Source organism: Nannospalax galili, unplaced genomic scaffold (assembly GCF_000622305.1).
Source record: "Nannospalax galili isolate Female #2095 unplaced genomic scaffold, S.galili_v1.0 scaffold155, whole genome shotgun sequence".
NCBI classification, from domain to species: domain Eukaryota; kingdom Metazoa; phylum Chordata; class Mammalia; order Rodentia; family Spalacidae; genus Nannospalax; species Nannospalax galili.
This window is the reverse complement of record NW_008339923.1, coordinates 9,299,884-9,325,826: the sequence shown is the minus strand read 5'-3', so window position 1 is coordinate 9,325,826 and position 25,943 is coordinate 9,299,884. Positions and strand designations below refer to the sequence as shown.

The 25,943-nt window shown below is 40.0% G+C and overlaps 1 protein-coding gene across 2 annotated transcripts in view; it reads left to right on the top strand.

The window, feature by feature from the left end:
• The window catches only part of Piezo2 (piezo type mechanosensitive ion channel component 2), a 442,859-nt gene that overhangs the window by 369,557 nt on the left and 47,359 nt on the right, over positions 1-25,943 (top strand). For both annotated transcript variants that reach the window (XM_008834681.3, XM_029564318.1), the window contains 9 exons: positions 116-275; positions 3,855-3,944; positions 5,928-6,049; positions 7,066-7,137; positions 11,160-11,266; positions 15,950-16,064; positions 19,357-19,416; positions 23,414-23,580; positions 24,897-25,063. In XM_008834681.3, coding sequence (XP_008832903.1) covers positions 116-275; positions 3,855-3,944; positions 5,928-6,049; positions 7,066-7,137; positions 11,160-11,266; positions 15,950-16,064; positions 19,357-19,416; positions 23,414-23,580; positions 24,897-25,063 — 1,060 coding nt within the window. The remainder of the gene's footprint in view (positions 1-115; positions 276-3,854; positions 3,945-5,927; positions 6,050-7,065; positions 7,138-11,159; positions 11,267-15,949; positions 16,065-19,356; positions 19,417-23,413; positions 23,581-24,896; positions 25,064-25,943) is intronic.

Below are 25,943 nucleotides of genomic sequence, written 5' to 3'. Positions count from 1 at the left end.
GGAATGCTGCTGTTATTCCTGTGAGATTCCCCAAGCTTGCACTGTAGATTGTATAAAATAGCAATGGAAGCAGGTGTTCGTCTCAGTTTGGGTTCTCCCTGCTTTGCCACCACAGCTGATGAGGACTCCAAGTGTAAGCTGCCCAGTGGGGAGGCGGGGATCATCTGGGACAGCATCTGCTTTGCCTTCCTCCTGCTACAGAGAAGAGTCTTCATGAGTTATTATTTTCTGCACGTCGTGGCTGACATAAAAGCTTCCCAGATTCTGGCATCCAGGTGGGTCAGGCCACTTCTAGAGAACACGCACCTGAAAGGAATAATACATAATGATTTCTGTCTGACATTGCTTGGAGAACCCTCAAGAAATATTTAAAACTCCCTTCCAGAAAAGCCAGTCCCCAAAGGACTTGGCACCAGCCCTTTAGCAGCTAAAATAGAGTAGTAACAAAATATGTGACTCTGAGTAACACAATGACAAATGATCTGGATGGACATACCTCAAGAGAAAATACACAAGTGGGGGTTGGGATAAAATTCAGCGGTAGAACCCATCTGATCCCCAACATCACAAGAAAAGGCACGGAAAGAAAGCACATACACAAAGGTCCAACCAGGATATGAACCAATACTCAGTGTCACTATTCATCAGCAAAATGCAAATCCAGAAACTACAATTTGACATCATTTCATCCCCATCAGAATGACTGCTTCTGAAAAACCAAAAGCTCAGTGCTGGTGAGGATGTGGTAAGATGGACACACATGTACTGTCGGTGAGAACGTAAGTTGATGTGGCCGTTACAGGAACACTAGGACGCTGCTCAGAAAGCGCAGATGCTTACTCAGGACCAGCATGTCTACATTCCTCGGCTTATTCCTCCTGACCCTTCTCTTCTCTTTAGTCCTTTCCACTCTCCATTTGATTTTCTTCTCTAGGACACTCCACATTGATACTTTTTTCTCTCTTGAACTCTGTCCTTCCTCCTCCTTTGGCTCCAATCTTGTAGGTTTAGGATAACACTAAGGAGAGCACTAACAACTAGAAGCCATGAGGTTGAGTGGGAAGGAGCCAGTGGCTAAGTATGTGCTTGTCCAGGGAAGCCAACCTTCCTAGACCATATAGGATCTGTTTACTGTCTGACAATCATTAGACTTTGATTTATCATATGAAATCACCAACATCTGTCATTGAACTTGAGGTGTAAATTCGTATATATGTGCTTATAGTGTCAGTTTCCCTATATTTCATTTCCTTCCCCTGCCAAAACAGATGCATTTATTTAAAAAGTTCATTTAGATGAGAGCAATCTCAGCCTCTGATACCTAAATTGGAGCAACATACGGAAAGGATATAGTAGGGACCGACATTAAATTCAAGGAGCCTTGTGGCATGCTCTACCTCATTAGGTAGGTAGACAGTGACTTCACTTAACTTGCAATATTAGCGTTTTGATGTATTGTTATAATTATTGTTTAATGCTCAAGACATCATTTTCAGAGAAAAGTACAATGTTTCAACCCAATAGTAACCTTGTTTACTTGTGGAAAACGGCTAGCATTTTTAAAGATAAATCCATGATATTTTCACTTTCCCCAAAATCTTTGGTCTTGAGAGGTCTAAGCCATAATAGATTCTAGTGTCTTTTCTCACAAAGTTGTCACAATTACTTAGAAAGTATGTCCTTCCTGTTATAGTAAAAGTGACATTGTGGTTCAGAATCCAGCTCATGCTTATCAAAGAAAAGCTGTATCTTAATGACACTGAGCTCACGGCGGGGGGGATTCCAAAGATCACATACACTTCCATCCATATATCTACCCACTAGTCTGTCTGTCCATCTATCTATCCAGTTGTTCACTGCCTGCTTGGTCTAGAGAACGAGTCTCACCCCTGCCCTTATCGAGCTTACAAATTATTAAGAAAACAGATCCACATGTAAGTAATGGCAGAGCAGGACAGAATTCTCAGTCTGTCTGGGTGACCATGATAAAGGCACTGTAAAGCAGGTGGGCTACACACACAAGGCATGCATTGTGGTCCTTGCAGATTGGTTGTCTGGTAGTAGCCCATTGCTCTTAGGTGGCCATCCCACCATGTCTTCTCATGGTAGAGAGGACAAGAGTCCTCCTGGGCCTTATTTATTACAGTCACCTCACTTGTAACTTAGTTATCCTCTAAACTTAGTATCTGTAACTTAGTTATCTTCCTGTTGCCATCAGCCTGAATTCGGAGGGACAGAAACATTCAGATAGCAGTAAGTGTGGTGAGACATTTGAGAGGCCATGAAAGCCTATTGAGGGCGTGTCAACAACTACAGGACATGCGCTGGGCAGCTTTCCATTTTAAGAAGCAATCTAAAGAATAAGCAGGAGTGAGGAAGGAGGGTGGAGAAACAGCCCCAGTGACGTCACCACAGGAAGTTCTTATTTGACTGTGACGGGGCAGTGTTGAACATGTAGACAGAGAAAGCTTGAGATAAACCTGGCCTCCTTTTCATTATCAGGGCTTTAGTGTGTTTGCAAGTCTACAGTCAGAATACCTGTATCATGGAGCTGAGGATAAGGTTCCTTGGGTTAAGTGCTTACTGCACCAGTATGGGGATCTGAGTTCAGATTCCCAACACCTGCATAAAAATCCAGGTATGGTATTTCATGCCTGTAATTCCAGCCCTGAGGATTGGAAACAGGTGGACTTCAGGGATTGTTGACCAGTGAATCTAGCCAAAATAGCTCCAGATAAGTGAAAGACCCTGTCTCAAAAAATAAGGAAGACATCCCAGCATCAACTTCTGGCCTCCACATGCACAAGTGTATCTATGCATATACACATGTGTACATTACCCCACCATCACTACCCACACACACACAAACACACAACCAGAATGCCTGTAGCATCGGAAAAGTGGGAACTGCACGGAGAGGACAAAGGACAGAATGCCATTCCTCCATCTGCAACCAAGGCAAGAAGGCAAGGCTGACTGAACACAGGGCAGTTTATCTACAAGAGGGCCATGCGTGTCCTCCTTCTGTCTTTGATGGCTGTGGAAAGGATGCATGTAGGAAACTAAGCAATGCTTACCTTGTGACTGATATCTCTCTAGGAAGTCTAGGAAACAGGAAGCTAGATCTAGGAGTGAAAGTCACTTGACAGGGTTTGAGAACCAGAGAGGCAGTGGGACTTTCAGGAGGAAGGGGGACTGCACAAAGTCCACAGCAGACAGGTATTGTGCTCAGCAGCTGTGACACTCCTCGCACATGGCAAGCACATCACTGGGTTCCCATAGGTTTGAAATTTACTGAACAGATAGCCAGGGGACAGAGTTGAAGAAAAGCTAGGGAGATTTATCAGGGCACTTCAGCTGGCTTGAGATATGAGGAGAAACAAAGAAAATGGATGGGTTGACGGAAGAAACTTGAGAAAGAGATTGAGTATCCATCCCTCTGATAGAGCCAAACTCTACTCTTGCCTGTGCAAGGGCAACCCAGCTCCACTCCAGGCCCATTCCTACTCAGCCAGGAACACTCACTCACCCTGCCTAGCCAGGTCCTTCTAGACACAGCTCTAATAAGGACAAAGGGTATATTGCTTAATATTTTGTGAGACACTATTGAAAGCATTTAATATTTGAAAAACAAACTGCTTTCTTTCCACTGGCCTCCTGAGGTGGCAAACAGCCCACTCTCTGTTCATCCACAGAAAAAGGACTTCCAGAAAGGACTGGATGACTTTGGTCAGGAAACTTGTGTCAGTCACCAGTAAAGGGAGTGTCATGACCTCTGACTCTTAATGATCATTTTTAGGGGAAGTTGAACGACAAGAATACTGATTTGTTCTGTGCTCCAATTTTTCCTTTAGAGGGGCTGAACTTTTCCAGGCCACAATCGTGAAAGCTGTAAAGGCAAGAATTGAGGAAGAGAAAAAGTCTATGGACCAACTGAAGAGACAGTAAGGAAGCTCCTCCCTATAGTTCTCCATTCCTTTTTGGATTTATGCCAGTGTATTCAGCTGAGTCTTGGCTATTAGGGACTTCAGACTGAAAATATATTTGTGTCGACTTTTCCAACTTCTCATGCAATCTTGTGCCAGAACAATTGTTAATGCTACTGGACTAAAAGTCAAAGCAGTTTATCAGGAAGATAGTTCCAGGAAGGATAAAAGGGGCCATCTTGAAAAAGGCAAAGGGGTCATCACTAGTTCACTTATTTACTTGAGAGCCAGTGCAAGTCATTTAAGTTTTCAGAATCTCCATTTTTGTGTCCTTAAATTAGGACTCCCTTCTTAGATTTTGTAGAGATTGGTTAGCCAATGAATGAAACAGAGCTCAGTGTCAAGCACTTGGAGTAAGTAAATGCATTCCTGGGTGCAGGGAGTAAATATGGAGCCAGTTTCAGAAGCATCTTTTAAAATAAAACAAATATAAGGATTAGAGAAATGGCTCAGTGGTTAAGATCACTTGCTATTCTTATAGAGGACCCAGGTTTGGATCCCTGTACCCACATAGCAGCTCTCAAATGTCTGTAACTCCAGTTCTAGGGGATCTTATACCTTCTCCTGGCCTCTGCTGACACCAGATATGCATGTGGTAACACATACATACATGCATGCAAAACGTTCATACACATAAAATTAAAGTAAATAGCACCTTTAAAAATAATAGTATAAGCCGGGCGTGGTGGCGCATGCCTGTAGTCCCAGCATTTGGGAGGCAGAGGCAGGCAGATCTCTGTGAGTTCAAGGCCAACCTGGGGCTTAGCAGGAAAAGGCACTTGCCATGTGAACCTGGGACCTGAGTTCAAGCTCTGCAACTTACATGGTGGAAGAAGTGATTCCCTCAAGTTGTCCTCTGACTCTTACATGCACTCTATGTAGCACATGAACCCTCCAACACATCATGATAATAATAATAATAATAATAATAATAATAATAATAATAACAATAATAATACAATAATACAATACAGCCCCAGGAAAAAATGGATGAGCTCTAATACATAGGGCCCATACTAATTAGAAGGGTGACTTTTCCTGAATTTGATTCAAGGCTTTTTCTACCTTCCATCCTGGATGGGCAAGAAATGAGCTGACTCCTCTCAGGAGATTTGAGGATATAGTTGAGAAGGATTTTCTTGCGATAAAATTTTCAGTAATGAATAATGGAATTTCCAAAGACTGGTGCACTTGTAGGCTTAAAAGCTGATGGCCATATAGTATAAATCAAAACCTGGACACTTTTGTCAAGAAAATAGAAGCTGTCTACCACCCCACCATGAAAGTCCCCTCTATTTCCAAGACTAGCTTCATTCCATTCTGACCTCAATTCTTTATTGCCCCTGAGAGATATTTCCTAGTATAATCTAGATTTCTCCATGCCAAGATTTTTTTGCACAAAGACATCAGTTATCTACTAAAACTATTATGTAATGCAAATGCAGCATGGTGCAACTCTTATTCCTGATTAACTTGGGTCTAGGGAAGAACAAATGCAGGGGGCATTTGGAACATGCTCTCTCTTCCCATTAGTGGGACTCTGACTCTTTTGGTTAAGAGTACAAAGCTTTTTATTATAATATGTTGTGGCCAGAATGGCTCTAATACAAAATGTGAATAGGCATCAAGGACTTCATGTTAAACCTTAGAATCATGACTATTGATTGTATTACTAATTCAAGTATATCTAAAATACAAAGTACCATGAAGATTATATGTGCATGCATGCGTATGTATATGAGTTTGTAGGAGGTATTGTTGATAACAAACTATGATTTCACAATTCTTAAGTATTTCAAAGTAAATTGGTCACTTTTTTCAATAGTTTATATGTTTTCATTAGTTTATATTTGTTTATGTATAGCCATGCACGTCCACAGTGCTGACCATGCATATCTGTGAATGTATGCTTGTCATTGCTAATGCTGCTTTATTTTATAGGATGGATCGTATCAAAGCCAGGCAACAGAAATACAAAAAGGGTAAGGAGCGGATGCTGAGCTTGACCCAGGAGTCAGGGGAAGGCCAGGACATCCAGAAAGTCTCTGAAGACGATGATGAAAGTACGTCACATTTTCCTCTTATTTAAGTACTTACTTTGAAATTAATGAAGAGCACGATGTTGATAGGACTATAACACAACATTCCTTTTCACACTGCCAATGCTATCAGTAGATCTCTTTTATTTCTGCAAGTTTGACTTTCCCATTGTGAGGGGTATATGTTTGTTTCATTAGGTATGTATTTAATGAATGAATATTTTTACAAGTATTTACTCTTCAGCAAGATGCCTTTAATGAACATGGCCTAGCTTAGTTCACAGACATTTTTCTAAAAAAAATATTGACATGATTCTACTTTTGTTCCTTTAGGGAAGATGTTTTAGATATGCTTCCTTTGATTTATTTAATTTAATATAAAAATTATATATGTATGTATATTTTCTGTCACTTCGAATATTCATAGTTAAAATATCAATTGTTACCTGATCCAATGGAATTTGTGAAATATATTCATTATATACAATTATAGATTTATCCAATTAAAATCTTTAAAATATTTTATAGGATATTGCATGCTTTCTATTTTAATGGAATAGAGAAGTGTTACATGATCCCTTTCCAGTTCATAGTATCTATTCATCATCAGTATATTTGTCTTCCAACCATATGGTAAAATAATCAAAAGAAAAACTCCTAGTAATTGTATTTATACATTTTAGCAAATTATTTACCACTAAATGGTTCTATATAGTGGGCATGCTTTTATTTTAATTTAATGAAAAAGTAGTGTGAGATGCATTGTTGACAAATAATCCCTCCTTTTTAGTATTTCTCTGTATGCCCTCAGATACTAGGAAAAAGTGAGAATGTAGCCTATGTTAACAGGACATTTGGCATTTACCTTGTGAAATGGGCTGTTTGTACATGTGTACTTTTTATATTCAGTACAGTTCCTTTTCCTGACCTCTGATATACTTTTGCAATTAAGATTTGACAAATTGAGTTGTTAAAACGTGGTTTTCAAAATCTGTTTGCTCACTTTATAAGAATTAATATTTGGACGTATTTTATTTTAGGAGAAGCAGACAAACAGAAAGCCAAGGGCAAAAAAAAGCAGTGGTGGCGGCCTTGGGTTGATCATGCTTCCAGTAGGTTCTCTCGATCCTCTTCCGATCTCATCGACTCTAACCCTTATATCCTTGACCAGAATTCAGGCTCCCTATGATCTCTGTGCCCCATGCATGGTTTGACCCTTGTGACTTGATAGGGGGTCAGAGTGTAAGAAAATTGCACTGTTAATGGGCCTCCGGGCCCTGTGAATCAGTTCTTCTAGAGAAATTAGCTGATTACCATGTTGACTGAAGAAAGCCAAATTTGGGGCTTATGGACAGACTCACGAGCACAATTTATGAGCTCACAAAGCAAAAACTTGGATATATTATCCAAACCTAGGGTCCAGAGCTCTGCTCTTATCTATTTTGTGGCTAAAAACCCTTAAGGACAAGTTTGGCTCCTCCTGGGACTCCAAAGGACCATCTGTTCAAAGTGTCTATGACCCTCTTTGTAAGGCACTAGGCATGGATGCCTATAAGCCTCCCTCCCCTGGTTCCTAGAGCTTTGATTTCATTTGCATTTAAGGGTTTGGCAGTATATTTAATATAATAATAATAAGGTATAACTTAAAACATGTTTACTTTCCCACTTCAACTCCTCCCCAACCTCAAAATGGATTTGCAGCTACACCTCAAATACCCATGCCCAGCATGTGGCACAGCCTCAGAACCTCCCGATGCTCAGGTGACTGATTAATAGCTAAACCCAGAAAGACAGAGCCCAATAGCTACATAATATAGTTCATTTTCCTCCTGATGATAAATGGATCGGTGGTTACAGGCATCATTGGCTATATTTGCCTTGATTAACAAAGAGACGATCAATACTGGCTGACGGTTTTATAATGGAATGATCCCAAATCTAGTCTTCCTATATTCTTTGACTGTGATTGAATACTGAATAATTATTTTGAAAATATCCTGTAACATTTTATACTCTACCTCCATAGCTGTAGCTCATCAGTTCACACAAAGACCATCTTGCAGGAATGAGAGGGACCCTGCTAGTAGAAAATCAAATAAATTAGAAAATTTTCCAATCCCTAATTCTTAGTGATATTGATCTACAATTGGCCTCTCTTACCGCAGAAGTGATTTTCTAAAATCAGCAAGCTGGTTTAGTGAAGTAAAATTTGAAATTTGCCCATGTCTTTGGATATAATTAGATTTAATCCTCAATTTTGATTGGATCACTATGATTAAACAAATATGGTATAAAGAATTTGATTTGATGTTCTGCCCTAGTCAAAAGACAAAGGTTCAAGTTAAAGTCCAGTGTGATTCCTCTATTTATGGTTTATTGGCCCATAGTCATACTAACACAGTGCACTAAATGCCTATTCTATCAAGTCACAAGTAAACTGTGCCTACTTTTCTGTTTTTGAAGGGCCTTTGCTAGTTTAGAGAGACCTATCCATTTCAAAGTCACATTGTATTGAATGTTTTTCCCTTCAGCTGGGCCAAATCCCCACTGCAATCACTGTGGTTGTCTTTCCTTTTGACATCTAAACCATTTCAGTGGAATTGGATATGGTCTTTGATAATCATCTTACACATTGGTAGTAACTTAAAGAACTCCCATGATGGTTAATGGTGTTAGATTTTCCTGATTCATTTCACCCTCATTATATCAGTTTCTTTAAGACTGGTATTAAACTCAGTGTGCCTCATTACGATGTGTTATGGTGCAATACTGCAGGACTGTGTGTAATCCATGATTTGGAATCATATTCTGACTATGGTACTAAATTTTTCCTGGAAAATATTTTTTCCAATCTTAAAAAGAACAGAAGGGAAAGAATGTTTGGTTTACTTTTTCCATCTTTGATGAGCCCCATTTCTTAGATCTGGAAAAATGTTATTAGAAGCCCTTGTTCTGATCTGTAAATCTAGGCTGGGCTTTCAAATAGTTTCTCAGAGATGCTGAGTATATGTGCAGTTGGAGTATCTACTGATGACATAATAATGTTGTTTTTATATTATTGGTCAGCAGCAAAGACCTTAACACAGTCTGTGGTGACAAATGTGCTAGTTCCATACCCATGTACACACACAGGACTGCATTATTGCTGTTCAATGATACCTTCCATCCCACAGTAGTATTATCTCCGTATCAGTTCCTCACCATCTTAGTCAATACCAAGCCTTGTTTTGCTGATAAAGATCTGAAGTAAAGGACCATGTTTCTGTAGATGTGACTGGTAAAATCTAAACAGTTAATTTCATGCTGAACAATTTAGCAGTGACACAGCATTCATGATCTGTGTCTGGCCATGGACTGGAGGCAGCAACTCCATCTACACTGACATACATGGAGGAGATTTTCTACTCAGTACCAGCAGCAGGAGCTAAAGAAAGTTTCCTTCTTTTTTCAAATGTACCAATTCCACTTGCTTACATATTAAATTACTTGTGGTTCTAATGATAAAATCAATACTTGATGAACATCATTTGGGCTCAACCACATGAACAAGAGTGATAGAAGGTATGATTGAATACAACTTCAGCTATTGTTAATTTTAGTGCCTATAATGAGGGTAAAATGCTCCATCTCATAATACCCTGTATTTGTCCCAAATGACCATGTGATGTAGAGTCCACGTAACTTCCCTGCAATCTCTCAGCTTACGTGAAGGCATTACTTTAATGGTCTTCCTCACTGTCAAATGTAATGCTGCAACTTTGGTTTGTTCTTGCTTATTATTACCTTAAGTTGTACTGCATCTATTTCCTCAGGCCTGGACCCAATACTCCGGGTCTGGTTTTTTTCTTCAAAACATAAATAACAAATCACGGTGCTTCTGTTCAAGGATATAAGGCCTAATTTGTTCACTCTGCATCTTCTTGGAGGTTCAGAGTCATCTGATACTGTGGGAAAAATTGCTGGACTTTTGACCATAGCTAGTGACATTCAAGCAACTGATTTTAAACAAGCCAAGGTTTCCCATTACCTTATGAATTACTAAGTCCAAAAGATAACTTAAGACATCACATTATCTCACCCCAAAGATGCTTCTGCAATTTGTAAAACCAAAAACGTGAATATGTTTTCCCATAATGATGGTACAATTCTTGTAGCATCAAAAATGTATACTAGATCTATTTTCTCTATAAAACTTAAAAATGTTCAAACATATTAAGATTGGATTTCCTAAATGTCTTTAAGTCTCTAGACATCTCTGTGCTCTCTGTTCCCATTCCCAACACAAGCCTATGTTCTTGCAGAGCAAATGTCAGAAGAGGCAGAGACAAGCCATACTGTTTGTGCTTTGCATCTGATGGTCAGGAGAGTTCCCCTTGGGTTTCATTATGCTCCCAGGGAGTGGCTTTTTGACCAGAAGTGTGACAGAGACAAACCCTATGGACCAAGGCTGTTGCTCCTCTGTTGGTCCCATAGCTGTCTGTAGAAGCAGTCAGAGCATATGTTGTTGTCTTATTTTGTTTTTAACATCACCCACCCATTTCCTCCTCATGGCCATGTGCGTTGTTGTTGATTTGATTTTGTTTTGTTGGTTTCTTTTACTCTTCCCAAAGTCTTGTCCTCTATGCTGTCTCACTCGTGTCACGTGTGGAGAAGCCAGGTCTGCACAGTATAAAGTGAAGTCGAGGCCAGTGGCACTGATCTCGGTCCTGAATCACCCTGATTGGCTAGTCTGTTACAGACTATGCTAAATCTTCTACTTCACTTTGGCCTTTGTCTGAATGATCAAAATGCTGAATTCTGAAGCAAGAGTTTTCAAGTATTTTGGCATCTCTGTAGCAAATAGATTCAGCCCTGTAAAATTCATAGTGAAGAAGGAAGAAATTGCCAGGTTCATCCCACAGTGGCCAAACTCTCAAATGGCACAGACAAGGCCTCATGCTCTGTAGACCCAGCCATGCCAGCACCACATAGCACTGAACTAAAACAGGTTCTCTTCGTCTGTTTTCTCCTGCTAACATCTCTTGCTGTGGTCCACTTATGGGCCATCTGTGTGTCTTTAGGGGGCATTTCATTAATAAGCCCCAAGTATCTTGTGCCTCTTTCAAGAAGTAAGTAAATATTTTGTTTTGCTTAGTGGTCAGGAGTGGAGATTATTATTTGTTTGAGACGGATAGTGAAGAGGAGGAAGAGGAGGAGCTAAAAAAGGAAGATGAAGAACCTCCACGGAAGTCCGCATTCCAGGTAATAAGGGGAGTGGGGAAAGAGGAACCCTTTGCTGGTTAGAAGTGTGTAGGGTTTTTATTACTATTGTGACAAGTCTTAATTGCAGGCCCAGACAACCTCTGCTGTACTCCTGTGTCACAGCACTCAGAGCCTTCTGATGGACATCTGAAATTATTTATTTCTAGTTCAACTACAGCACTGCTCCCTCCTAACAATGTCATAATTACTGCCACGTGAAAACAGGGTGTGGATCAGCTCTTTATCCCTGACCTCAAGACATGCTTTGATGCCCTCAACAAAAAATAAAGCTTCATTGGGTGAACTTTATTTTATTGTTGTTGCAAGTGGACAACTTCTTTAGCGTTGTTTTGGATCGCTCGAATGTTGGACTTATATTTCCGTATTCTAAAAGTACAAATAAAGTACTTGCTCTAATTTGAGATGATCACATAAATCTTGCCTCAGATTTTGAAAATTAGCTTCATTTGTGCAGCTTATGATCTGAGAATACATTAAATAATAACAAAGACACCCAGCTCAGCTCTAATCTTTTTCAACTGAGCTTTCTCTCTCTGCTCTGGAACCTGCTGTCTCATTCCCAACTCTGGCTCATCAGTCCATACAGTGTTACTAGGGAAGTGTGTCATTCATCCTTCTTGAAGATGAGGCCTTGTCAGTGCACAGGAGATGAATTCTTTGTACATGTTCCTCTTACCTGTGAACCACAAGCTGGAACAGTCATATTCCATTTGTCACAATACAGGGCACATAGAAAAGTGTCCACCAAACCACACAATGTGCCCACGACAAGGCCTTGCACCACAGCTTCCTGGCTAGGTCTTTGTAAATGGGCAAGCCCAGTCACCCAGTCTTCCTGATGACACTGAAGAACAAAATGGTTTGTGGAGGCTTTCTGTGTGATGCTGCCTCCTTGGCTCCATTGCTCCTGTGTATGTTTCTTGGTGAACATGTATGTGTGCATGAGTAAGGCTGCTTCCAAATACTATTGACTTAACAGATTTGTTTTTTCTAATGAATTTTCTTCTAACCACCACTCATGATACAACAAAGAAGAGAACATGGACCGTCTTCACTGTGTTTATGGGTTATACCCCATGATTGATTGACTGTGTTCTTTTTCCTAACTTATAAACTGAGCACATTTTTATTCTAGCTTCAGTGATTGGCATGTTTTAACCTCAATGTTAATTGTAGAGACAAACTCAAGAGACGTCATATATTAAATTGTTAGCTTTTGGTTTTTTTCTACTAATTACTCTTGCTTTGTCCTTCTTTGTAGAGAGCTATTGGGAAGTTTGCCTCAGCCATTTTAGCCTTGCCAAAGTCTGTCATTAAACTTCCCAAAACTATTCTTCAGTATTTAATCAGAGCTGCAAAGGTATTTCATGTTTTACTGATGTGTAGTGTGTGACTCTCTGCTCTGTAGAACTTTAGAAAAACATCCCTATATCTGCATTTTCCCTCTTCTATAAATCGTGCAGTGAAAGTGTTATAAGGATGTAAAACATTGGGAAAGTCTTCCAAAAAGACTTCTTAGACTCCATCTTTCTTATTTGACTCTTGTTTTTTTTTAAGTAGATCCCTAAGACTATCAAATAGAAAGAGAAAATGCAGATGTATGCGGACTTCTCTCCTCATAGTTTTGTGTACCTTACATGTCATTTGAAAAGGGTCACATCTGGTTGCATGCATTGGTTTACAGTGAGTAAAACACAATAATGTTTCTCAGAAAGCTGGTAAAATTCTGGATAAGCTACTAAAAGACTTCTCTGGTTCCATCTCCTTTCCGGCTTCTTGTTAGGCTCTGCCCTCTTAAATAGGATCCAGTAGCCTGGTTCCTGAATCCAGCACAACTCCTCCAGCTAATTTCTGCAAGGCTCCTTACTCTCAGAGTACAACCATGCCTTTGAAAAGCAGTTTAACAGCTCATCTGTTCATTCATCTAAAGCACAATGGAAGCCATCCAGCTACCTTTACTACAGTCACTTCATTATTAAAACCATAAAGAGCAAATTATCCCTCTTGTCTTTTGTGGAGTGCTCTTTTCTAGGCTTGGCCAGGAGCAGGCTCTAAAACTCTTGAGTCTAATGATGCTCCCTGATTTCAAATGAATAGTTGAGACAAATGGTGGCAAAGACCATTGCATTGTATTTTTCCTGGGATCTTACTTCATTGCTGATCCTGGGTCTTTGGGGACCTGAAGTTCTGCTCACCCATACAGTGGTCAGATGAAACCATACTGGTCTGGTGGTCTACCTAGAACCACAGAGCACAGCCCTCCAGGTGCCTCCCATTTTCAAATGCTTGGAGGCTGATTTTAATGAATAGTCACTGTTAACTATTTCTGTAGAGTCTATGTTTTCCTCACTATGGCCATCATATGAGTCTCTCAACTCATAATTTAAAAGTTGCCAAAGTATTCAATTTATCCATCTCCCTTGTTACTTAAATCTTCAGTTGATTAAATCATGCTACAGATGTAAACAAGTTTTTGAATCACACCCTAATTAAGGGAAAGATTATGAAACTTTACCAACCTGACTGAATAATCTCTGCTACAATGAAACTCTCTATTTTAAAAAATAAATGCATTTTTGTTAATGACCTTTTGGCAAAAATAAATCCATTTCCCCCTAATAAAAAAGATAAACTTTAAGATAGTCAGGGACACACACTCAAGGCAGTGGCTGTTTAGAGAAACCAGAGACCTTTTATATACATGTCTATGAGCTTTCTACTTCTGGTTACTGTTATTAGAACCTGGATCCCTAGACAGGCCACCAAATTGGAAGGCAATTAAAGTTACAAAGTAATAATCAGGGAGGTCAACAGCAAGAACCTTCCATTTCTTGACTCAGTGAGGATTGGGACCATTTCCTGAAATAGAAGACGGCAAAATTGGCCCTCTGTCAAACGTTTGGAACTGTGAAATATTTGTGATTCAAAATATCAGCCTTAAGATTTCTTGCCTACAAATAAGGAATTGCCATGTGATTGACCCTTCTTGCTCCCAAGTCCTTGCATGACCAGAATATTCCTCTCACAGAGAAGACACTGATGGGCTTCATCCCTTGGGATCCAAGCAGAGTCAGGACTCCCCTTCCCCATGTCAGAGCCTTACCTACCCTTCCTGGAATCCAGGAACCCTGCCCTTAGCAGGCTCCCCTCTCCCTCTGCCCTCTTTCCCAGTTGTTCTCTTTCTCCTCAGAACAAAAGATGTCCTCCAACTTATGTACCTGTTACACTCACAAATCCTATTACCTTCATATTTCTGTTTGGGATTTTTCATTATCTAAAACAATAATGTTGTGCTTCTCTTGAAGGCAATGTCACCAAATGTTGCTCTTAAACCTGAAATTTTATTTATTAGTTTAATTTCTTTTAAAATAACCAATAAGGTGCTAGAGCAAGTTTGCCTTTAGACCTGACCTAACCCTGAAAGACACTGGATAGAGTCCCCAAGTAACATGCTCAGCCACGTTCTACCATAATTCCTTTCTTTGATCCTTCTTTAAATTCCAATTTACCTTCTCATTTTATTAAATATATTTTGATATAAAATAGCATGTCTTGCCTCCTGGATTTGTAATCTAGAAATAATATCAATTTTGCAATTGTTTTAATTGCCCATGCAATTTGCATTTCTACCAGTGGGGGGGGAAAATGAGGTGTTCTTTCTTGGACCCTGTGACTCTCACCTATTCATATGTGGAAAAGTTGAATTCTTATTTTCTACTGACATCATAATGCCATTAAGTTGTTTATGTTGTGTTTTCAAAGATTTCTGAAATCTGAAAATAATCCAAGATAAAATGATGATACTATCTGGACTCACAAGTACCCCTGGAAAACATTTAGCTTAATCATGATGATGGAAAACCCAGCTTCCCTGAGACCTGCTGTGTTGCATGTTAAGCATGCCTGCTTGTCTTCCTGGTTTCTAGAGGTCTTGATTTCGTTTCCTCTGCATGATTCTGGGGATGACGAGGGTGGGCTATTCCAAACTACTCTTTCTTGGTTATTAGTTGTAAGATGTCCACACAACTGTTTTCAGCTCTTGACTGCAACTGACAAAAGGCAACCCAAGGCACCACAGTTTTCTCCCCTGCTTTCCTCGAATAACGACTTATTTTCACTTTCACGATATTTTCCTCTCAAAATACTCATCAATCTGCAGAGCCTTTTTTCAAGTTGCTGGTAATAGCTATTGTGAGTGGGTATCGAAGATATAAAATCTCCTTCTCAAAGTAAATAATATTAAAGATGTTGTTTTGTCTTTGACTCAAAAGTTTGTGGTGGGAGAAACTCCTCCAGTGATACTCAGTGAAGCCTCCAGCTTAAGCCTGTTGCATGCAGTGCAAAAAAAAAAAAAAAACCCTTTACTGAGCGTCACAATGGCAGTGGTATTTTGGAGATTTGAGAGAAACCATGGTTTGTATCAATCTAGTTTGTGTCATAATCATCTGTGATAGCAAATGAAGTATATTCCCACATCTGCTTCTATATTGCATTTTATGGTAACAAGAATAGCAAAAATCAGCACACTATAAGGAGCAAGGCAAGAGATGTTTAGCTATGTTGGGAGGAAAAAAAAAACTTATATGGAGGAAGCTTCCTAGAGAGCCATTCTGATTTCAAATTATTAAAAAGCCAGAAAGTAATTTAGCTTTCTCTCCCCAGTTTGTGTATCAAGCCTGGATTACCGATCCTAAAACAGCGCTCCGGCAGAGGCGGAAGGAGAAAAAAAAGTCAGCAAGGGAAGAACAGAAAGGAAGGCGTAAAAGAGCTGGGGTCGGTGAGTGTGTGCTGGGAGGCCCCAACCCTGGCCTCCTCACCGCAGGAGTGCTGCCGCCGAGGACAGGGTGCTGAGCAATGCTTTATGGGATACTGTCCAGTGGTTTCCTGGCATATTATTAAGTGAAAAATAACATTTACAAAATGGCAGGCACAAAATGAAACCAACCAATCCTGGAATGAAGGAAACAAGAAGCGCCTCAACACAGTATTTTATATTGTTAATGGGTGTATGTAATGCTGTCTAAATAGAAAAGGAAGGTCAGGGAGAATACTTAGTGTGCTAATGACAGTGGCTACTTCTTGGGAGGGTGGAGATTAAACGATGTGATTAAAGGGAATCCTGGGTTTACCTACTATAGTTTGATTCTTTGAAAAAATAATATAATCACAGATTCCTTGTGAAATTAAAAGCATCAAAAAGAAAAAGAAAAAAGTTCTCACGGAACCAACTGTAAAACTTGCTCATTTTTACCTTCTTTCTCTTAAAATTTCCTGGTAACTTTAATTTTATTTTACCTCATTTGTTTATAAAGATAAATTTCATTTACACTCAATATAAGGAACCAGGTTATAGGCAGGTACCCAATCTGCCTCACCTTGACCCCTCAGACCTCAGTCTCCAGGCCATACAGCCTGCCCACAGGGACACCTTACTTTATCCCCTTTGTCAAGTGCATGTAGTTTATTTGTTTGCTCTTCAGAATTGACTTCATGCTGTCAAAGACTCCTCTATTTTCATTAGCAATGTATCATGCACATTTCTCCACTTAACTATTTATGAACTATGCCACCATTCATTTTAATGACTACAAAAGATTCCATAGTACAGATATGCATAATTTATTCAATTATTTCATTCTTAATGGACAAAAAGATTGCTTCCCGACTTTACCCCAGCAAACGATGCTATCAGAGATATTCTTGCAAAACTGTGCTGTCCCGACACCACTGGGCAGCTGTTCATATGAACTCACCACACTTATGACAGCATGTACAAGACTGTGTAAGTCCAAGCCAGATAGGGGCCCACCATGAATGGAGGAGGCAGGTAGGAAGCCCTAACCCTAACTGAGGATCTATTGGTAATTGGTAGATGCTGGGAGAGGGAGACTCAGTTTTCCTTGTTGGTGTGAAACCTGATTGGTTAATCAGGCTCCAAAGCATAGACCCAAACCCAAGAGCGTTTTAAGAAATACAGATTAGACTCCATAGGTAGTAAAGCGGGGGGTCAGAGAAGTGGGTCTGAATACGATTAAATACATTGAGTGAAATTCTCAAATCAATAAAATTATTGCATTTTTTAAAAATTTATTGAATTTTTTGTGATTTTTTAGGCAGTAAAATTTAATGGCATTTAGAACCCCTCCCTTATTCACACCTCCCCCCACTGTTCCCCTACAATTCAATGTACTCCACGATGTATACAATACGGTATGGGGCCATTTTAAAAGAGATGTCCTTGGGAAAAAAATTCACATGTAGTCATACATGGGTGTATTTCAAACTATAGCAGAGGTTAAGAGCATACACTTATGTTTTACCAGGGTCTCCCTAGTCAGAGCCACCTGGAAGTCACGATGTGAACCAGGGTGGCCTCGATCTCATAGAGATCCACCTGCCTCTACCTCCCAGGGCTGGCATTAAAGGCATATGTCACCATGCCCAGCTAGAGCATACACTTCTTACAGAATGGAGTCCCAGAAGTAGAGAGACTGAGTTAATGCATGTTCCTCATGTATTTTAATAAATTCTTTTTCCAAAAGGTTTTAGTAATTTACACTCCTACATGTCAGGTGAAGATACATTTCCTGTAGCCTCATAATGGACATCACAGCTCTTTTTATTGTTTTTCTGAGGGATGACAACTTGTATTTTCATTGAAATTTGTTTGAATTCCTAACTAATGAGGCTGAACCTTTTAACTTCTTTTTTAAAAATATTTTTTACTTATTATTTTATGTGTATGAGTGTTTTGCCTGCATGTATGTAAGTGCACCCGTATCAGGCAATGCTGAGGATGTCAGAAGAGGGCATTGAATTCCCCTGGAACTGGAGTTAAGGACGGTTCATAGTCGCCATGTGGGTGCTGGGAATCAAACCCAGGTCCTCTGCAAGAGCAGTCAGTGCTCTTAACTGCTGAGCTATCTCTCCAGCCCCCTTAACTTATTTACTGTGTAATTTGTGCTTCCAAGTGTAAGGTTCAAATACAGCAAGCACTTTCCCTTCCAATTCTGTCTACATGTTCTTTTATTTTATTAGTTAGGGGGGCTTATACATTAGATATACATTCTTCTGTTGTGTGTTATAACTATACTTCCCTGTTCGGTGCTATTTTGATGTAGTTTATGGTCCATGGCTAGCTGAACAATTTGTAATTGTTTTAATGTCAAATATGTCTAAATTTCTGGTACCTTAAAGGTCAGCATCTTGGGGCTGGAGAGATCATGGCTCACTGGTTAATAGCATGGCTGCTCTTGCAAAGGACTCGGGTTTGAATCCTGGAACTCAAATGGCGGCTAACAACGGTCTGTAACTCCAGTTCCAGAGGATCCAATGCCCTCTTCTGACCTTGGTGGGCATTACATGACATGGGCACACTTACATAGATGCAAGAAATACACTCACACATAAAATAATAATATTAATAATAATAATAATAAACAAAATATTTTGGCCAGGTGTGGTGGCGCACACCTTTAATCCCAGCACTCAGGAGGCAGAGACAGGCAGATCTCTATGAGTTCAAGGCCAGCCTGGTCTACATAGTGAGTTCCAGGACAGATGGGCTACAGGGAGACCCTGTCTCAAAAAGACAAAAAATATATATATTTTAAAGGACAGCATCTTGCTTAAGTCTCTTCCCCCAAATACTAAGCAAATGTTTTCCCATTTCCCACTAGTTTTACTTACACCTTGAATTTGTGTGCAGTAGAGACATAGTTTTGTGCACTTCACTAAATAGGCAATTATGCTAGCCCTACATCTTAAGAGATTCTTCCTTTTGCATTGGGGTTAAGTGCTACTCTTGTAGGTCATCAGCTTTCAGCCCTGCTTATTATGATTTGGGACTTTAGTCTGATCCATTCTCCCAGTGCCAAGCTCTGGACCGGTGCCACATTTAATAGTCCAGTTTAATATATGGTGAAGCAAACCCCTCTCAACATCATTGTTTTATTCAGAGTTGTGTTTGTTATTCACAGGTATTTGTTCTGCCAAAATTTTATGAATATAGTTTAATCATCATGACCATGGTGCAAGACTCTATGTAATGAAAATTATTTCATGTGCAGGTCCAGTGGAATGGGAAGACCATGAGGATGAGCCAATCAAAAAGAAATCTGATGGACCAGGTAACAAAACTAAGACAAAGATGGGCCATGAGAATTTGAAACTGATACTTGCCCCGTGGTAAATAATGGAAGGCTACTGGGAAGTAATGAACCCAACACAGAATCTGAACCAAACCTGAACAGTTGTGTCCCTTGACAACTCATCTCTAGTGAGACCAAGGAGGACTCCTGAGAGCAGATCCAGTCTTGGGGCCCCTGTGTGGGATCTGGCTTCTTGTCTGTCCTTAAAGCTCTTGATGCATGTGCCTTTGGGGGACAGAATGGGGCTTAGGAACAAATGTTAGAGCCCTATGGAAGCCACCAGAATGGAGCACAAAAAAAAGCTTGCAATTTCTTTCTTCTTCCTTTTTTTTGGCTTAACTGTTTCAAATTTTATTTTTTTAACTGAGACATAACCTTTGTGCACATACATATTGATAAATGTATACAATGTGGGATAATGTCATCAGGCTAATTGTTTCTAGCATCTCAAACATTTGCCATTCCTTTGTGTTAGGAATGCTCAATCTTCTCTAATAGCTATTATGAAATATGCCTTAAATTACCATACAACAAATGTAGAAATAAGGACTTAAGTGACTACATGTTGAACAATGAGTAACCTACTACATGTAAGAAAATAATTATGAATAGGAGAAAGAAATATGTTGTCAAAAACATAAAGTCAGCTACATTACATTAGCAGCTATTGCCCTAAGCTTTTAAGCCTGCAGGAGGCAAATTTTCCTTTTTTTTTTTTTTTTTTTTTTTTTTTTTGACAGTGCCTCCCTAGTCACAGTCCACCTGAAAGTGATGTGAACCAGGGTAGCTACACAGAGATCTACCTGCCTCTGCCTCCCAAGGGCAGGGATTAAAGGTGCACGCCACCACGCCCAGCATAAACTTTCCTTTTATATCTAACAAAACAGCTGAAGTCCTCTCCACATGAGTGTGGGCAATACATACCTTGATCTAGATTTCCTTAAAAGGGAACAAGGGAGACTGGAGAAGCAGCTCAGAGATTAAGAACACTTGTGGCACAGTCTTGAGGTGAGGACTGGTGTTCAGATCCCAGCATCATGTAACAATCCAGGCATCCTGCACATACCTGCTACCCCAGCTCTGGAAGGGAAGGACATAGGAGGATCACTGGGGCTTGCAGGTTTTAAGCCTCACCAAGAAAATATGATCCCTAGATTCAAGGAGTGGCTTTCCTCAAAGGAATGGGGGGAAAGGACAGAGGAGGATACCCAATGTCCTCTTCTGGTTTCCATGTATGCTCACAAACATATATGTACACACAGAGATATAGAACACAAGATAGAAAGATAGATGATATAGATAGATACATAGATAGATAGATAGATAGATAGATAGATAGATAGATAGATAGAGGATAGATAGATAGATGATAGGATAGATGATAGATCATTATGGAGGTTTCCCTACCAGGCACTATGATAGATAGATAGTTACATTCATAGATAGATAGATAGATAGATAGATAGATAGATAGATAGATAGATAGATAGATAGATAGATAGATAGAGGATAGATAGATAGATAGATGACAGATGAAGATAGATGATAGATTATAGATAGAAGATAAAAGATTATAGATAGACGATAGAAGATAGATGATAGACAGACAGACAGATAGATAGAGACATAGAGAGAGATAGATGATAGATAGATAGATGTAGATGATAGATAAATAGGAAACTAGGAATGGAAAAGAAAATCGAGGCATTTGCGGAGTCTCTAGCTCAGCATCACTCTTCTATGGCACCTGCAGATCCTTCCTTCATTACACTTCATGAGGTCGCTCCTCACTTCCTTTGCTGCTTTGCTCAGCAAAGGACCTTCTGTTTTCTCTACCTCCTAAAACACCTAGAAGACAAAAGGGGTAACACAATCCAGAAAGGTCCTGGGGGGGCAGAAGAGGTGGTGACAGAGAGAGAGAGAGAGAGAGAGAGAGAGAGAGAGAGAGAGAGACTCCCTTCCCTGTTTTACCCTTTGTAAAGAACAACTCTTGCTGGGCATGGTGGCACAGGCCGTTAATCCCAGCCCTCCAGAGGCAGAGTTCAAGACCAAACTGGTCTACATAGCAAATTCTGGGTCAGCTGGGGCAACATGGTGAGCCTGTCTCAAAAAGACCAAAAAAGAAAAGAATAAATCTTTACCCGAGTGAAGCTTATCCTTTCTCCAAGGTCACAATTTAAATCAAGCTCTGTTCATTCATCATAAAACCAAACTCATTCACACTGTGGTCTTCAAACCAGATTAGCTGGGAACAAGGATAAGCTATCTGTTGATCAGATCTTATCACACTAGACAGGGGGCCTGTGGGGCTGGTGTGCAGTTGAGAAATCATCAGCCCACAGAGCTGTGCAGGTTGTACAGATGGTACGGTCTGGTCTTCTTCCATTCTGATGCTTCATTACTGTATATTTCTATAGGCGTACAACACACCATTTCAGTATGCCTGTACATAGTGAACTGATTGGTGCAGCCCAGCAAACAAACCTATCTATGTGCCACCCCACCATGGTTAGAGCACCTAAAGTCTACTTGTTGGCAAATTCCCAGCATAATACAGTATTACTAGCCTCTTCCTGATATGTATAGTATATATATATGATATATAACCCTCCTATGTAACTGCAAGCTTGCCTTGACCTACTTTTCCCTCTCTCCCTTCCCTGGCCTTGTACCATGGTTCTACTCTGTTTCTGTGACTATCACGAGTTTAGATTCCAAATGTAAGTGATATCATTTGGCATGTGTTTATTCTGCACCTGGCTCATTTCATTTAACACAGTGTCCCCTATGATCATCCATGTTGTTCCAAGAGACAGAATTTCCTTCCTTTTTTAAGTCTCAGCAATGTTCCACAGGGTGAGGTTACCACCTTATGGAACTTCCTCTAATCTGTATGAGTATTAAAGGGCCTCATATATAATTTCTGAGGGTGTTGGGAGGCATGTGTATTATGTTGTCAACGTTTTGAACAGAATAGGACTCTGAGCTGACCAACTACATGACAGCTCCCCGGGGCCCCAATTACAGCCACAGCGACAGTCAAGGACAGAACCCAACCATGTCAGAGACCTGCGGGCTTCTGTTGATTGGAAGTGATAGATTCCATGTGAAGAGTTTTGTAAGTAACAGAGAATTCAGTCTAATAAATGTGAGAAAGATGGATCTGTAGCATATATACACATGCAGCCTGTAAAACATAAGCTGGTTTGACTAACTTGTAAATGCAGTGAGAGCCATCAGAGTCTGAATAAGCAGATTCCTTCAGCAATTCCTAAGAGCAGGAACTAGTTACAGAAAGTCATTAAAGGACCTAGTAAGCTAGACACAGACTGTTGCTAGCCTCGGGTCAATAGAGGTGTACCTTTGATTTGCAATCTCTACTTTCATAAATGTCTACAGTAGGACTTTTGATTTGTGAGTTCCAGATGCCACAGATTCATCTAACCACATATCAAGAATGTTCTGTAAAAAATTACATCAATACTGAACACATGCAGATCCCTTTTCTTTGCTAATACAGTAGAGCAGCCACATTCATAGCATGTACATAGCAGCAAGTATTAAAAGTGATCTAGAAATAGTTCAAAGTCTGATGGTGGGTGCATAGAGAATCTATACAAAGAGCATACGGTTTTTCTTATAAGAAAGTTGAGCACCCATGGACCTTGGTATCTGCAGGGATCCTAAGACCACCCCCCAGAGACCCCAAGGGACCATGTAGGGTCCTATTCTGACTGATATCACAAATCCCACCTGAATCTGGCTTTAATTCTGCCAGAGCATGTGTAGAGAGCTGCACAGATGCCTGGACCCCTCAGTCCTGCTCCATGTCTCTGAGGCTGAGGAGCCCAGCCCTCATCAGGACAACACAGCAGAATCCAGGTCTGGCTGTAGGGAACCTCACTGTGCTACACAGTAGCAAAGCTCTTAGTGATATTTCATGCCTTTGAAATCTTGCCATGCTTCTTCCACCTAGATAACATCATCAAGAGAATATTTAATATTTTGAAGTTCACCTGGGTCCTTTTCCTCGCCACCGTCGACAGTTTTACCACTTGGCTCAACTCCATTTCAAGAGAACATATTGACATATCGACAGTTCTGAGGATGGAGAGGTGCATGCTGACCCGAGAGATTAAGAAGGTAATGCTGTGGACATCCTTCTTCTGCTTCTCCCACTTTCAAAAAGCTGCCAAAGTCAACACAGGATGTGTTTTTCTTCCCCAAAATACTTTGGACCAGAAGAGTTTTAAGTTCCCAGAATTTTTTTGTATTTTGAAGTATTTTCATATACATAATGAAATATATTGGGATGGGAACCTAATCTAAACATGAAATTTTACTTACATTTCATAAATGCCTTGCATACACAGCCTTAAAGTAATTTTTTACAGTATTTTTAGTGTGCTTACATTTTACCTGCAGCTATACATGAGTTCTTGTGTGGAATTTTCTACCTCTTGGCATCATGTCAATATTCAAGGGTTTTCTAATTTCAGAGCATTTTGAATTTCATATTTTTAGAGTAGGTATACTCAACCTGTATCTAAAACTCTAAGACAAAGTCCTATCTTTTGGGAAGCTATAGAACCCTTTTGCTTTTACATATATTTAGATCTATTCCATGCTCAGAGTTAAAATGAACAGAGAGAGAGAGAGAGAGAGAGAGAGAGAGAGAGAGAGAGTCCTGGAGAATTGCCTAGTTTATTCATTTTCTTTTTCAGACTATAGCTTTTCTTTGTGCAGTAGAGGATTATAGCTTTACTCTAGGAAGCATCATCTGACACATCATCCAGGAAAAAAATTAGGATAGAAGAAAATATATGATTTATAGATTGTATTTTAAAGTAACAGTCTATTTCTGGAAAAGTTACTATGATATAACAAAATTGTCTACATATAAAGAATTATCTAATGTACTAATTACCTTAGTCTTGCTGTGATAAAATACCTGACAAAAGCAATTTAAGGAAGGAAGGGTTGATTTTGGTTCACAGTTTGAGGGACTCTAGTCCATCATGCCCATGGCAACAAAGGCATGGCAGCTAGAGAGCGACGCACATTCAGGAAACAAAGAGGTGAATGCTGGTGCTCTGCTGGCTACCTTCATCTTCATTCAGTCCAGGACAGTAGCCCATGGAATGATGCTGCCCACATTCCCATCATGTCTGCCCTCTTCAGTTAAACCTCTCTATAAGCACCCTCAAAGAAATACCCAAAGGTGTGTTGTCCTAGATGACTGTAAGTCCAGTCAAGTTGACAGTGAAGATTAACCATCACATTTAGTAATGTTGAGCAATATTAATGACTATAAATGACCTGACATCAATCCTCATATTAATTGGCATGTGTCAGTCCTTACTATAGATACGCATAAATGCTAAGAGTTGTGAGTACCGAGAATTGCTGGCACTATTCAGTGTTCCATAAGAATCATGGTAATATCCCCCTTTCCACAGGGCAATGTTCCAACGCGGGAAAGCATTCATATGTACTACCAGAACCATATCATGAACCTTTCCAGAGAGTCGGGACTGGACACAATTGACGAGCACCCTGGAGCTGCCTCCAGGTCCCAGACAGCTCATAGGATGGATAGCTTAGATTCCCATGACAGTATCTCCAGGTATTTCATTTTCTGAACAATGGGTTTGTTTTTGACACAGTGAATAAGGTGGATGCCAGCAAATATGAGAAATGAATGTGTGAAGTGAGTGTTAACCGAAACCATGGGTGCATCCCAGACCCTACAGATGATCCTTATCCATTCAGCAATGTTGAGAAAATATTTGAGACCAAACTGGATCCAAGCAGATATCAACGATGAATGGCTTCAAGTACCCATATACATCACTAATAGTATAGAGATTTATCAGCCAAGGCCATTTTGAAGGTCTACTGTTGGGTGAAAGGCAGCTGTCTAGAACAGGCAGATAAAGATAAGGGTCATCTCCTAAGTGGTTTGGGTCTGAGAAGAGTCTCTGACACAAGGCCATTGCCTCCTACACCAGAAGCAAAGACAGATGTCTTTTGCCTAACAGTAGACCTTCAAGATGGCTCCAGACTCACACTTCTCATACCCTGTGAGGCAAAGTGGCTGCCAGGGTACTTTTCCTTCACAAATACTGACTGCATTTCCTTCTGGATGAAAAAGAGGTGGGAGGAGAGGGTATCACTTTATTGATACCAAACCCCCAAATAGAAAGTAGAAATCAAAGGGGCAGAAGATTTAGCTTAGTTGGTAAAGCACTTGCTTAGCCTGTGCAAGGCTCAGGGTTTAAGCTCTTGTAGCAGTTTAAAAAACCCTTGAAAATCAAAACTGCAATCAATGGGGGAAGGTAGTTCAAAAGAATTTTTTACCTTTAAGTACAACTTTTTAATTGTCCCTAAATTGATGTATTTGAGCTGCCCAAATAAAGAAACTCAAATACAGCAATCCACCTTGTCTTTTGCTACTCCGTTATTACCTATTAATGCAGGTCCAGATGTATTGGTATGGAAATATT